The sequence below is a fragment of the Mugil cephalus genome, chromosome 18 (genome assembly GCF_022458985.1).
Source record: "Mugil cephalus isolate CIBA_MC_2020 chromosome 18, CIBA_Mcephalus_1.1, whole genome shotgun sequence".
Classification (NCBI taxonomy): Eukaryota; Metazoa; Chordata; class Actinopteri; order Mugiliformes; family Mugilidae; genus Mugil; species Mugil cephalus.
The window spans coordinates 8470434-8486032 of record NC_061787.1 but is presented as its reverse complement, the minus strand read 5'-3'; the positions used below and the strand labels follow the sequence as shown (position 1 = coordinate 8486032).

Genomic DNA, 15599 nt, shown 5'->3' with positions numbered 1-15599 from the left:
TCTCAAACAGAGCTTAGCACAAACAACTGCACCACCCCGAGCGTAATTAAGGCCTCAGCTAAATTAGACGAAGACTAATTGAATGCAGTTGAGTTCCCATCAGCAAACTCTATAATACTTTACTAATGTGAGGGAAAAGAGCCAGTTGATTATTATCATTATTATTATTTAACGTTTTATTTAACGAGTATTTATTTGTTGTAACCTTTCGTACAGAGTAATCATTTTCATAAAACTGAAAAGGGAAACTAAGTGGAAAACGTTTCTGTAGCTATGTGAAACTCAATAAAACCCACGGAAAATATATTTTAAACTGTGAAAAGTTTGTCTAGACAGTCTGGGAATGGATTGTGTTGTTCCATGTGGCTTGAGTAGTCGACATGGTACATTGCGCAAGGTTTAAAAACACATTTTAAATCGAAAATCGTGGCTAACAAACTAACAAGCCAATCACCTCTTGCCAAAAGTAGTCTATATAAGTGCATATAAACTACGCGAAGACAATTTAAAAGTTACAATAGAGACCTAGCTCCAGCAACGCAATGGAAGTCCCGCTTTACTCCACTATTTCTACGCTGATAACAAGCAAATCCCTGCTCAACGTGCAATTTTAAATCGTTGCCCTCCTCATTTAATTATTTTAAAATAAATCAGAGACACAGTTTATGGATCCATGTGTAATTGTTACATTGATGCCAAATTAATGGACTTAAAGGGTTAAAAAGAAAAATCAGATTTTAGAGGGGAAACACGCCCAAAAAAGGACAGGCAGACGAGTCACGTTTAACCTTGCAAAAGAAACGAAAATTCTTCTTCTTGACCAACAGTTTATATAAAATTGCGCTGCCTCATGTTTAAGTAAACGCGTAAAAGTTTTTTCAGAGTTTCTTTAATTAGACTCAGGGATTTTTTTTTTCGCAGACACTTTAAAGCCTCTGAAGCCCCCAGTCTACACGCCTGTATATAAAGCCCACAGTTATCTGCGTGACGCTCAACTGGTGTCAGGCCCACGTTCTTCTCCACGTACTGTAATTCTGCAGCTGGTCTGCGGGACTTTTCACATGTCGGGACGTCTTACTCCTGACAGCAAAGAATGAATTGCACGTGGTGGCTATATCTGTAAGGTTAATGGGTTTACATTCCCAGTCATACAGAACAAATAGGCTACCGTGCTGCATGGGGGGTGTTGGCAGGTTGAGGGAGCACTTATGAATGACCTCAAAGAAAAGCCAGTGTAATGTAAAAAGCGCCAAAAGCAGCAGCGGTGCGTCGCAGTTCACCTGATGTTCAGTGACCCCCATTCGCCTTAGCTCGGTGGCCCTTAAAATCTGTTGGGTCCTTGATGGTTACGCAGGATGCTTTACGGGTTTTGGATTGTCCGCATGCTTCCTGCACCTGTGCTTACACGAAGAAAACGGGAGCAAGTGGGAGATAGACAGGTGGAAAACACTTGCTGCAGTCTTTGTTGTCCGAGCAGCTTTACGCACACGCAGTTCGATTTAAAACAGGTGTAGTTTTTTTTGTTTAGAAGATCATCCTACAAATCAAAAAGCGCACAAAAGTTTGCATCCACTATATCCCTGCAAGTGTGTTCCCAGTAATTAAATTTAGATTATCTGTGGCCAGTTTGGATTTTAACTGTCTGGAAAAGTTACACACTTAGTGGATTTAATGGAGGGGAAAAACAGGCACCGCCATCAAGTTTTTTTTTCTTTCCTTTTTCAGATCTCAGTTCAACCGAAATGAGAGAAACAATTCGTGTTATGTATTTGTGTCCAGCTTGCAACTTTAATTATAGTGGAAGGAGGTCAGTCATAAGTGGTCACTCGACCCCTCTCCCTGTGTGGCATCTCGCCCTTTGCCGTTAAACTCGCCAAAATAGTGCTGGACTCCCCTGAAAGCGCCATGTGCGACAGAGTCCCTTTCACCCCTTGCGCACCTGAGTTGTTCTTACCCCCCAGTAGCGGATATGTTGAGAATTTGTCACCTATCGGTCGTATGGGTTTGTCACAGGACATTTTAGGCGCACTAACTTTCCCAGATGGCTTTAGCCTGCCAAGATATGTGCACTTCTCAGCAACGATAGCCTGCAACCCCGTTGCTAGGCCTACTAATGAACACTAATTAAAACATGACAAACATCGACCTTTAGTGCATCCCAAGTAAGACTGCGAGCGTAATTTACATTCATATTAAGTCTTAATTTTCTGACAACATTTAAGTAGGTGACATATATATTATATGCGGCCTGTAAGGCTGTTTTAATTTACTGCAGATCAGTGTTATTTCATCCCTGTAGAGCATAAAGCAAGAGTGCAAGAGCTGATTTTTAGGAGGCACAAAATGACTGAATCGATGCTTTTCATATTTAAAGTATGCTTCATTTAAAGCCCAGCACTCCAAATAGAGTTAATCTTCTTCAATCTTGAATCCAGATTTTATTATTTGTTAGGAAGCGAAAGAATGAGCATAGATATTGACCCGTGGTGTAAATTTTTAGTCTACTCTCTGTTTGTGAGTACAGAAATGCAGAATTGTTACCTTTGCAATGGAAATGCTCACCTTGATTTATTCCATTACCTTTTCTTCAGCTGCTGTGATTATTCTTACTAGCCTGGTCGATTTACAGAGTCTGATCTGGGCTGTAAGATGCACTGTGTGTGTTTAATTTACACCGGGAAGGATTTGTTTGGATGGCATGCATAATGTGGCATCACCTGAGGTTTATGCTGTCATTTTATTATTGTCCTGCGGAGGAAGAAGAGGAATCAACAGGAATGCTACACAAGGCTGAGCATACTGACTGAGCTAAATCCCACATGACATAAACTGTTGTTTACACTTTTAAACACAATTCTGTGTCACTCTGTTGAATGCGATTTTATGTCAGTGCCTTTTTTTTTTAATTTTTTTTTTTTCTCCCTGATTTAACTTAGAACTCTGGAGGAGTGACCAACAAAAAAATCACAAATGAGTAAATGGAGAAGAGGTGTGGAGGGATCATTTCACCCTCAGACAGGAATACGCAGAGAAGGCAGAGAGCAGCCTGAGACTGCCATTTGAATGGGATCTGAGAGGTAATTTGAGCTAAAATGGAGTCCACTTCTGAGCCACTCACTCAGCCCCCCCATGGCATCCACTGTAATTCATTATTCCTGGCCAGCACTGGGAGAGGCAATGAGTGAGGGCAGAGGACAGGAGTGGACCCCGCTCTGGTGTAATGAAGACTCAGTAGACCTAAACGACTCGCACACCCACACACTTGCGTGGACCCGCGCACACACACACAATTTTTCATTATATATCACAGAGAGCGGGACATTAATGCCGCTGAAGACCTTTTGGCAGAGAAATAAAAGTGCGCAATGATTTTCTCCACACTCAATCCATTTCATTGACCTTTTCTAGCATGCATGTGACTCTGGCTGCTCACTGCAGAGTGGAATACATATTCCAAGAATAGTATTCTGGCCGTTGTTTAATACATTTTCTTTATGAATTTCAAAATTGTGTTCATGATGGGTTTGGGGGGAAATCAGATTATAAATTTGTGATTTTTTTTTTTTTTTTTTTTCATATGCAGTATTCATTGATAGGACATGCAGCACATAGACACAAATACTTTGTTTATCTTGGATCTGCCTTTTATTAATTAAATCTGTTAAATCTGTTGTTGTGTTTATTTCTATAGATCACTTCAGTAGGTTAAACGTTACAGCACTAAAAGATCAGGCCCCTCAACGCATTTCTGTTCCTTGTCCCTCCACTAGGGGTCCATAGATGTCCAGACAAGCTGCGAGGATAAATACTGTCATCTGGTGGCAACAAAAGCCATCACTACCGAGTAGACAGCATTGTAAGCTTACACCATGCTGCTTGGTTTACTTCTCCAGAACGTATGTATTTGAACAGCTTCTCATTTCTCACTGCCACAAAGAACCTCAACACTCGTTTAGTTTTCAGCACCAGCACTAGATGTTTAGTTTAAACTGGATCCATTAACAGAGAAACGAGCATCAGTTTAATAACAGACAGGGAGCATGAACAAGTCGAGCACTGCCTATGTAACCGAGTCTGAGAGATTTTAAGTGTTTGTGACAGGCAGAGTGAGATGACAGGAAGTTTACCACTGAGATGTGTGTTCAGAGGACGGCAGGCCACCGCTGTTCAGTTCTGCTGCTGGAGCAGTCCTGCGTTCCTGTTAACACAGAAGTAAGGGTGACATTGTCTTACCTGATCAGATCTTACTTCAGTGTGTTAAGTAGTATTTCCTTGTTTTAGGTCAAGGTGGATTGAGGCTTTATGGAGTTTAATTCAGTCCTTTGACTCCCCTCCCCCCAACCCTAAGATAACTACTGGGGTAGGAAAAGAGAAAAAGAAATTAAGCTTCAAAAATGGAATATATTAATTAGTGGAAATGTGCACCTTTTATGAGCTCTGAACAGCTGCTGCTTTATATATATACACTACCATTCAAAAGTTAAGAGACACCTTATCATTCATTTCAATGAGAAGGTGTACCAATCTTTTGACTTATTTATATACATATGAAACACGTGGCAAGCAGGTATCTATAAGGTTAACAACCACTGGTTTAATAATGTTTTAATGCAACATCATAAACACAAGGCAGTAAAAAGTATAATATTTTCCCTGAAATGTTGGAGCATAAAATGGACATATTCGAGATTAACTTTCTAAAGCTACAAACTGTTGAAGGTGAAAAGCAATTAGTGTACAAACGTCTCAAGATTTCGTCTAGTATTGCATATCAGAGTGTTTTCTCGGCGTAAATGTGAATGTTCTTTCCTGTGAAAACATAGTTTTTTTTAACATAGCCCCACATCACATCAATTTCTTAAGACAGACCTTGACTTATTATGGAATCTTAAAAATGTTTTGCCTCTCATCCAAAAGTCCTCTTTAGTTAGTCAGAACTTTAAACGGGGATATACTACTACACTCACTATGCCATATCGGTATTAGTTACTCTATTATTTTGTTGTAAGTTATAATAATAATAATATAATGCCTCTGGTGCACATTAATGCTGCGTCTACTAAGATATATTGTACTGGATTATCAAGAAGTTGCATTTTTGCAGGTTAACGTATCAAATGTGGCAAAAAGTTATTGATTTCCTTCTTGTATTGCCTATGTATTAAGTTATTTTTTTTTCTCTCTCTCTTGCTACTAGACGTTTTCCCTCCTGCGATCAATAAAATCTAATCTTACATCATCTTGTGTACCATGATCTGGATCACTCAGAAAGCTCCACCAAACATATTTTCTCACTCACTTCAAGAAAGACAATCGTTTAAGACCTTTAACAGCTGCAAATGGTCTTATTTGAGTTGAATCCTTTGTATTCGCGTTTACTGTCAGTTGACTCGTTGCATCAAATTAGAGGTCGAGTAACGGTACTGCCAACAGATGAAAACGGTCTCCGGGAGTGAACCTATAGATGGCGCAGATCGATAGATGTGATGGGCCCTGACTTGTCTTGTGGCCTTGAGGGAAGGATGGAGGGAGAAAGGGGAGAGAGGGGAGAGGGGGCACTTTTGGCAATGGGGAGGTTGCTCTAATGGAGTCTTTCAGTTTGCTGTGCCTGGAAATGAAAGGAGGTTGAAGCCTGGCCAATTACTCTGCCTGAGAAGAGCAGGAGACAGGGAGAGGAGGGAAAGAGAAGAGATGGCGTGTGGCGCTGGATCGCTGCCCCATCAGAGACGAGCAGGAAAAAATACATAAGATAGAAGCACAACAGATACATAGATGTGCAGAGAGCCTCCCAGAATGAGGGGTTGATTCAGAATAGCCCACAGATATTGGCCCCACTCCCAGAAATTTCCCCCCCCAGTGCAAAAGGTTAACTGTCAGTCCCCCGCTAGGTATAAATAGAAGTCTACCCTCCAGAAAGGCGTGTTCAGAGAGGGGATAGACAGAGGAAGGAGGGGGCAGTTCCTCATGATCCCTGTGACACACAGAGGAAGGAGGGGTGCGTTCAGTGTTTTTTTTTTTTTTTTTTGGGTGGGTTGGTCGGGGAGGGTCTTGCAGAGAACAGGAAAGAGACGGAAGATGCAGCCAAAGACATTGTAATGGCTCCGGAGGCTCCGGGACAAAAGAGCGTCCTCATCTATTCAACTTGGCCGTCACAGCAGACACAACAAACGCCATCATCAGCGCCCCAGAAAGCTCCATTTCAATTGAGCTGCGGCTGCATTTTGACACCCAAATAAAATCCATTGTTTTACTAAATCAGCTGAAATGTGTAATTAGGCCAGAGGCAAGTAATCGGTTTAATTACGTGTGTTGGTATCGGACAGTGTTAACCGACACAAGACCAGGGCCAGCCCCGTACAGAATGTGGCCTTCATTAATACACCTTTGTTCTGCCTACTGTGACAAGTCAAAATGTCTACCATGAAAGAGATCTCCTCATCTCATATGTCCAATAATATATATATTTTTATTTTAAATCCTGTAATCCAGACCCACGTGTGAGTAACAATGATACACAGACGTCCTTGGTGGATGTTTTTGTTTAAATTTTATTTTTCACTTAAATCCAGGGTAGCAAAAACGATACACAGTTGAAATATCAGACACACAGAGACTCTTAAACATTGAAACAAAGGGTGCTTCACCACCTCAAAAAAAAAAAAATAAAGCTTCCTCTTCAGCTCAACACACCTGAATGTGGGCAGATTCGACCTGACGTGATCTGCCACAGAAAGTATTTTTAAAAAAATAAATCGTGTCTCCTTCCATAATGCTACTAAATAAGATTTGTACAACAGTTTCACACAATGTATTTTTTTAATGCTGTCTCTCTGCTGAGAGTCATTGGTATTGACTCCAAAGGCATGTAATCTGACAAAAGTTCACAAAAAAATGATGTTATTGCTTTTTTTGAAGTATCCACACTGCATATACTTACAAGTTATATATATGTATATTTTTTTCTTTTTTAGCCTTTGTCAGAAACAATGAACAAGGAAGAATAATCGGCTCATGTATAGTCTGATTGCACTTAATCCTCTAGACCCCAAACACTAACATACAAATAGTAGGTCTAGTCTGGTAATACCTGTCTGATGACATAAGAAAGCCATTATACATACAAGCAGTAATGTCATTACGTTTATACAAGTGAGAAAACTAAACTGTTATAGTGACAAAAGCACTACATTCTATAATACACAGGCAATCACAGATTGCAAATCTTAAGTAATAATGTCCTGCCTTCTCCTTTCTTCGGTGTATGTTCCCAAACTATTGTCTCTGGTTGGAAGTGGGAAAAGTTTACAATCACACACTAAAACATTTGTCTCAACGGGAATTCAAAGGATCATTTTACGTTTAGAACCTCGTTACAAGGGTAAAAATACATCAGAAAAGTGTTTTTACTGGTTTCCTTCACGTACATTCTTTCACAACACGGCCCACATTGGTGGCTTGTGTTAACTCTGCACATGTGCACATTGCTAACATTGTTTTCAGTCCAGACTAATGCGTTGATGTCGTACTCCCCCCAGCTTTCTTTCATACTTAGAACAATCCACTCTGCTTGTCTGGAACTAATCCGAAACAGACAAAAAGGTGTCGGAGTACTTTGCCCCCCCCCCCCCAAAAAAAAAGATCTTGTACGAACAGAAAGCTGTGATTGAATATGATACTGAAGAGCTAAAGTAATTTGCATTGAATACTCCAAATACTTTAAAGCTACCCTGTGGAACGTTCTGCTCCCCCTGCTGGCAGTAAGAATAATTACACTAACGCTGTCAATACAGTCCAGGGTACCTTCTCCAACGAGGTAAAGACACAAGAGACGGTAGTTACATTTGTAACTCTAGTTTCTTCTGCATACTCCTGGTTGTTGTAGGCTACTCGTCTCCATCGCTAAATTTGCTAACCTCTTCCGCTCTGGCAAAACATTATTGCTGGTTGCCACAGCCACCAGATTTAGAAACTTAGGCATGAAGAGTTTTAACTCTCCACAATGTAGCTTTAACTCGCCCCGTATGTCTCATACATCCCAAGCACGGATTGGTAGTTAACTAAATGGCACTTCTTACTCGTTACTCACTTCCTGTTTGTTTACCGTCTCCAAATTAATATTTTTGGAAGCGTTCTGTTTTTGTCTCACGAATTACATCCGGAAATCAATACCTGTCTCGTTTCTGCACACTACACACGTAGCTAGAACCAGCAAGCATGTTGTTTGAGCTTTTTAAGCTTATATTAAACAAACTTAGTTCGCTGGTTCCCACTGTTCTCATCTCATCAAGAAAGCAAACTATTTTATCAAAATATCAAACTACTCTTATCAAAATCCATCATTTGTACCATTTGGTTTGGGATCACTGAAAACCTAAAAAATAAATACTTAATTTGGTTTGATTGGGAACATACATCCCCCTTGTGTCACAGTGATTTCACTGAGGCCACTGAGTACATTTCTATGTGAGAGTGAAGGCGCGTATTGGCCCACTCAAACATTATTTCCCTTTTGTGATCATAATATAATCAAGCTAATAATAAAAAAAAAGACATTATAGTACCCCCTCTCATGTCTTCTCTGCTATGGCCGGGACAGATCCACCGTAAAGCACTCCGTAAAATGAAACCAGTCCACTGTTCACTTCAAATAAGAACACGAAAAAAGGCAAACACTGTCCTCCTGCTTAGTGTAAAGGAAGCCTCACTGCTAATGGAGCAGGACAGAGTCGGGAAGGAGAGGTTGTTTGGCCGCAAGGAGGCGCAGAGGACATGGCACGTTAGATGAGGGGCTTCTCTAACTTGCACTTTGTTATGAGAACAAAGGATGGAGTCAATACGACGAGTCCTTTTTCTCCGGCTTTCTCTAAAATTCGATGCTTTTCCATCTTTCTCCTCTTCTGTAGTTCAGTTTTAGTCCATGTGGGGTTTCTCAACTCCACCCTAGAGGAAAACAAAGAAGGTGTGTGTTAGTAATGTGTCAACCAAAAGTCCCAGCCAAAAACAGTCAACTTTTGAGTATATGAAGTTGTTCAATCTAAGTTTGTGTATTGTCTCCAGCTATTGTGATCTTGTGGGATTTGACAAGGCTTAACACCCTAATGTGACTCATTCAACACGTGAGTCAAGTCAAGTCAGTCAGTAAGTTTCGGTTTCCGGTAGACTCAAAACTGCGTCTGAAATTTTTGGACACCAACTTCCTGATATTTAAATTAGCTGCCTTAAAGGGAAATGGGGACATACTGCTTTTCCTTTAACTCCTCTTTACCCATCACAGCACATTTTAAATTCATTCACGCACATAGTGTGTACGGCGGTGTATTTGGTTGTCAACTCTAATTCGGCTCTAAATCAGCCTTTCAGTTTTAAACAAATCTACTGAGTACAAGCTCCATTCTGGTAAACAGATTGTCTGGCTTGAACCCAAAGCAAAGGACCAAAATCCACCAAATAAATAACAGTTTAGAAAAAGAAACAGTCTCATGTCCCTCCTGATCCTTCTCATAAATGACCCACTCGAGCGTAAGCAAAAAAAAAAAAAAAAAGCGCAGAACAAAACCCTGGCTTCAGACTTGTGCCAACATTCCTCAGGCCTCATCACAAACAAAAACAACAAGTAGCAAATGACCCTCTGGTCAGCCGAGTCCTGACTGGCTCTGTGTCTCGCCATGACTGTGAAAAACAACAGCTCTTAATCTGCTTTCACGCTTTCACTGAGTCAAACTGAGGCAGTGACGGGACTCTCACTTTACAGACAGAATGAGGTGAGGCTTCTGGGCAAAGCTTAATGAAGACATCAAAGCTGACGTGATGGGATAATTATGAAGGAAGGGGAGGCGTCCAATGCTCTTTGCACAAATTTAAACCTTCTGACAATGTTATCTGCCGCTGCTGAGCTTCGGCTAAATAATTGCATATAAAGTGCGCGTGGTGCTTTTGAAGCCATCATTTTGCGAGTTTAGACGGGGTTCTGAGGCGGCTACGGATGAATGCGGAGGAATATTTTGTGCAAACATGATTCAGTGTTTACATCTGAATTCCAACTTGGCAAATTTGAGAAGCGCCTGGATCGAGATCAAGGGTATCGCGTGACTGCTTTCTGCTGAAACACGCAGACATGACGCAAGCGGTGTAAACAAATAATTCAACCATAAGAGGAAAATTAAGAAGCCTTCTCACTGTTTACGTTTCATGTCTAGGACTAATATTCAGTGTACTGATACTGACATACATTATAAATATAAACGTCTTCTTTCTTATGCTTATTTATGGAGGCAGGTTTTTGTACGACTACATCTCTTAAATTTAAAAAGGATTTAATCTAAGGATAGAAAATTCAAGGCTAGACACAGCCTGTACAAGCAAAACTAATCTTTGGTACAGTAACACAGCTAATTAGCACTATTTAACCTACAGATTATGCTGTATGAGTTTCATGGTCATCGTTGTGTAAGTGTACAGCTCTAAATTTTGTAATTTATGTAATGGAGACAGAATATATTCTTGTCTACTACAGGCTGGAAATATCTCCTCAAAAGCGAGGTCAGCATTATTTCAGGATGGCAGCTGGTGCAGTATCACTAGCAGACGAAAACAGTAATATATCGGCCTTGGTTAACGTGGCCACAGTTAGAATACGAGAACCGAAGCTAGGGAAGTGCGCTCTTTAAAGCCACCAGCCTCCATTGACAAAAACAGTTGTTTTATTTTGCAGAACTCAAGAGTCGCTTGTGTATTGTGGTTTCGATCGATTCATTTTGTTTGTGCTATTGTGTTACTCTGATGCCTCAGCGCGTTAATTTGAATTCAAACTGACACCAGTCTGACAGCAAAGTCGCTCAGCGGTAGGCCAGCTATCCCTGTGATCTAGGAGGTAAAATTTGTGTTTTTGTCAATGGAGTCTGGTGACTCTGAAGAGAGCGATGAGGTGGCTTAAGTTTATTTAAGAAAAGGCTGTTGGACAGCAAGCCAAAGCAGTGTTAATGTGATAATATTGATAATAAGCAATGCGTTTCTGAGTGGGTCTTGTTTTACAAAGCAGTAGTGCAGATTGGTTGCTATGCTGATACTTCTCCAAACTGGGGTCACGCTGACCATCATCTCCGCGAAACATTGACTAAATGCTTCAAGTTACTTTAAGTTAACGGATTACGTATTACAAACAGTTGTTGAGTTTACCATGGCAAGTTGGCGTCCTATGTTACCAATGGTAACGCCGCCTGAGAAGAATATGCACGGGAGCCAGGAGCGTACATACAAGAAGTCAGGTGACGTGTACCTGGAAAAAACAGAGAGAGTTGTCAAATAACTGTCAATCACACAGAGTACATGAATTACAAGTCTCATGTCAACTTGTACTGTAGCTAAGGCTCTGGTTTAGCTGCTCCGTTTCTTACCCTGAGGGCAGGATGAAAGCAGAACCCCTCCCTCTTCTTTAGATATCATGTAATAATCCCATTACACCATTTCTTACAGTTACATTTCAGAATGAAACACAAGCTATAAAAGGCACCCCACAGACAAAATTGGATACACTAATTATCTCCCCTAATTCCTCAAGCCGTGTTTCAACGTTGTGAACTCGGCATGAGCTGCAGCTACTTTCTGAACCTCTTATCCGGGGCAAGTCAGCCGCCGTCTCAGCTGCACACTTCCCACGATATGCCGCTGATGCAGGTGGGAGGGAGGCCGTTAATTGGGCTCAAAGACACGAGCGAGGGGGGGACTGATGCACCTCAGTCCTTTACACATTCACAGACTTTTTGGAAGCAGTTAATATACCACCCTCACAGCTACGTGCAACACGTACACTGATCCAACAGACTTTTTTTTGTTGCTGGTGACATATGAAACCAAAAATTTGTGCTGACAAAGCACCGGTGGTTTTGTTTCCCCGAGAGTAAAAACTGAAGTAAGGCTTTCCATTGAACACTGTGTTGCAACAGAAAACTGGTAACTTACTGGTAAACTCCGTTGTAGACCAGCAGCTGTGTGATCACCGTGGCCAGGAAGGCAGTGGTGATGCCCAGGCCAAATCCGCTCCTGGAGCGGTCGAACGTCCACCACAGGCCCAAGGACAAAGCTGCCAGCGTGAGCGAGAGCTGCACGTTGTTGTCAATATCTAGTTTCTGTGTTACAGGAAGTTAAGGACAAAGTCAAATTGTATGATGCTAGCATTTGATTAGTTCTAACTCAAATATTTGTGCACAGGTCTAGCACCAAGTTCATTCCGAATGTCGAAACACTGCAGTGGGTCACCGCACTTGCTTGGCGTTTTGTCGGTGAATTTAGCTCGTGTTTTAACCATTTTAACTCATTTCGAAAGGATACAACACTGGCGTGGTTGATGCCGACGAACACGGCGATGCATCTCATGACGCTGGCCCACTCCCTCTTGAACTTGTGCGGCTCTCCCAAGTGGCTGTCGAGGCAGGGGTAGAGGAGGCCGACAACAGCTGCCAGGAGGGAACAAACAGACCCGAATTACACAAGATAAGCAGAAGTTCTGTGAAACGCTGAGAGAAGTGCACGTCACAGACCTGCTGTGAGGGATTAATTGCTGAACGTGCAGTTCCATAATTAGTACACTTTCTGCATGCGCGCTCAAAATCCACCAAAATCCAGGAAGATCTCAAGCTATTTGTTTTGCCTCTTAAACCTGTTTGACAATGGTTTCTTTTAGAAGTTTTGGAAAACTGATTTTATGAGTGACATACACGGAAAATACCATGGCAAATATATATATATAGGTATATATAAAGCTGCAGGAATAAGATCTTAACCAATTAGCGATTTAAATCCAACTAAATTGTTTTTCATGTCCCAGTTATCTTGATTAAGGACTTAAAAAACAACTTAATGTTTTACTCCACTTTACAAACATTAATAATTTATTGTAGGAAATAACTTTTTTTTTTTTTTTAAGTAGGCTATTTGTCCAGTATACCCTTCAAAAAAGTTCAAGTTGTAACCCTGCCAGTAATATCTGAATACAATTCTGTTGAACTAACTAATCAGTTGACAAATATGAAGTGTGGCAACACCTACTGTGTTAAGGAAAGAAAAGGTTAGAATATTTAATTGTTTTAACATTTAAAATATGAAGTGGATGCATTTATTTTGCTCTGGCAAACTCATTTTCAAGCAGTTATAGACAAGAGTTGATTGTTTTAATTTAAAAATAAACTATTCTTGAGGACCTGTGGTTCAAAACAAAACAAAAACAAAACACGACACAATAGGCGTGAACTAAGGCGTTAAACAAGTTATCACATGACAGCAAGACTTTGATGAGACATGGGGTGATGTCAACAAGCCTTCAGTACATAAGGCTACACCTCTTGTTTTCATTTTTTCTCCATCCCGCTGCACATGGGAGGAGGAGGAACCGGGCACGGATGCGGATCCTTTTTTTTTTCCCCTCTACAGTTTCCTGGTTCCTGGCTTGAAAAGCCCCGCCCCCTTCAGCTCACCCGTTATGACACCAGCCAATGAGCGCCCAGCTCCCCTCGTATCCGGCTGTTGCGACCAATCAGAGCGCAGGCATCTCTGCCATCCGTACCACGTCTGTTTTTTTTTTTATTTTTATTTTACCGACTGCCACATAAAACTCTAATATAACACTGGTGAAAAACAATGACGAATCGTGATTCACAATCACCTGATCACACACCAGTTGGTCACGGTGACTAGTGTGCAGTGAAAAGTTTTCATTTTGACATGTGACGTGTACGGTTTAAATTTGCACGATTACACTACTCACTGTGGCGCAAGCACAACCTACTAAGACGGGTTTCCGACTTTTACCGACTGATAATCCTATTTTATTTTACTGTTGTGTGTACAGTTTCCTTTTCTCTTAATAAGGAGAAGCTGTCGCACTATTAACCCCTCCCCTCTCGGCATTCTTTTGTCTCTAAATTAGCACCAAACTCCTGAAAACTTTGGCCAAAACGCCTTGCAGAGTTATTTCCTCTAAACACTTTTTACAGTAAAACTCACCGGCCGCTGTGCCACAGCAAGGTGGGATCCACCAGGCAGATGAGAACAAAGTTGTCATCACCTCCTCTGGAAACAGGGTGACATTTCTTTGTATCTGCAGCAAGTTGAGGACCAGGGCGAGGAACACCCCGACCGTGAAGAGGACCAGACCCCGGCGGATCAGGTTGGCGGTGCGGACGTGGTGCAGCGAGCCGTAGGCATTGCTGAGCACCGAGGTGATGATGGACATCATTTCTTCAGCTTTGGATGCCAACCAGTTCGCCCCAGATAAAGAGTGCTTAGTTTCAGCCTTGGATGAACAAGAGCAGCTCCAGCAGTGGTCCTCCAGTCTGGGCATTTGGCACTTTTCTGCAGGGGGGAAACATGACGGTGAGGGACGCGATTGTGCCAAGTTAAAGCGTTAAGTGCGAGAGGATTGTGATTCTTGGTCCTTACCTTGATCCCCAGGCAGTGTCTGATCCAAACAGAAACCTCCACTTCTGTTCATTCGCGCCTCTGCAGATGATGATGATGATGAGGATTCAGTCACTCCCTCCCTCGCTGTTGTTGTCCCTGCTCTTTTTTTTTTTTCGACGAGGAGTTCAATCACGTTGTTTGTTCACATCGTCGTTTAGCATATGCACACGGAGAGGGGGGAAAACGCGCACTCGGTGTTCCTGCTCATTCCACCGCTCAGAGCTCATACCAGGGACAGGAGCTTCCGCCGCAGAAAACAATCACAGCTGTGTCGGGTGAGAATCGGCAGCCAATCAGAGCGCGGCGGCTGATATGACGTGACGCCACCCCACCGCCTCCTCGTCCGGGACAGACGCACAAACCAGAGAGGCTGAAGTGAAAGTGGAAACAGAGAACTACTTTAAATGTCAAGAGAGCATTAGTAACTCTTGCCACGAAGAGCTATGATATAACACGACCACATAAAGGGGATGTAGCTGCATTCATTTTTACATATCTATATATGCATGTTGTTCTTCTTATTAAAATGCGTTTACCAGTCAAGAATGTTTCTAGGACAGAAACTTAAAATGACAGATTTGTGTCAGGCCCAAAGAAAATCAACATCAATCCGTCTTCAGCTGGTCCAGCAGGCTCGACCTGCGCAAAATAATGTCTTCCACATTTATACAGGCAGCCTTCGGGAAATGGGGTTAGTGGCACAACCCTTTATTCTGACGTTGGCAAGATAAAAAAGCAGTTGTTGCACTTTTGCTCAGTTGAAAGGAGGTGTGGCTTGGAAGGAGACCCTGGGAGGCATGTAGGGCCCCTGCACGTCAGTCAGAGATAATGTGTGTGGAAAACTGTTCACTGACCCCACGACACAGTTTTTCAAGGACCTACAACAATGTGGAAACATGTTTTGCAAGAATCTGCATGACCCTGCTGGGTGCCAAACATCCTCCCGGCAGCGTACGTGCAGAAAGACGATCATCCGTCTATATGCATATGTTTTGCTTTCTGTCTGAGGATATGTCTGGGGAACATTTTTAAATGAACCACACCTTTAAAAAAAAAAAAAAAAAAAAAAAAACAAGCAGCTGACACGTGCGGAAACTCACTGTCCATGACTTGTTTATTAAAGAAGACAAACAAGAGTCTCAAAC

The 15599-nt window shown here is 41.8% G+C and overlaps 1 protein-coding gene across 1 annotated transcript; it reads right to left on the bottom strand.

Annotated features, from left to right (window-relative positions):
• Positions 1-6528: 6528 nt before the first annotated feature.
• On the bottom strand, positions 6529-15157 carry insig1 (insulin induced gene 1). The gene is made up of 7 exons (XM_047568230.1): positions 14991-15157; positions 14434-14824; positions 13999-14346; positions 12328-12452; positions 11959-12125; positions 11176-11275; positions 6529-8940 (listed from the first exon to the last, which is right to left on the bottom strand). Exons 2-7 carry the CDS (start codon positions 14483-14485, stop codon positions 8911-8913), a joined length of 822 nt encoding a protein of 273 aa, XP_047424186.1. The 5' UTR covers positions 14486-14824; positions 14991-15157; the 3' UTR covers positions 6529-8910.
• Positions 15158-15599: the final 442 nt, after the last annotated feature.

Bases quoted from the DNA above. Each gene is read 5' to 3' on its own strand.
- insig1 (XM_047568230.1), bottom strand. From the start codon at position 14,485: ATGAACAGAAGTGGAGGTTTCTGTTTGGATCAGACACTGCCTGGGGAT. The intron at 11,276-11,958 runs GTAAGTTACCAG...TGTTTTTTCCAG, and splicing joins GTCTACAACGGAGTTTACCA to GTACACGTCACCTGACTTCT. The intron at 8,941-11,175 runs GTAAACTCAACA...GTTTTCCTCTAG, and splicing joins TAGGACGCCAACTTGCCATG to GGTGGAGTTGAGAAACCCCA.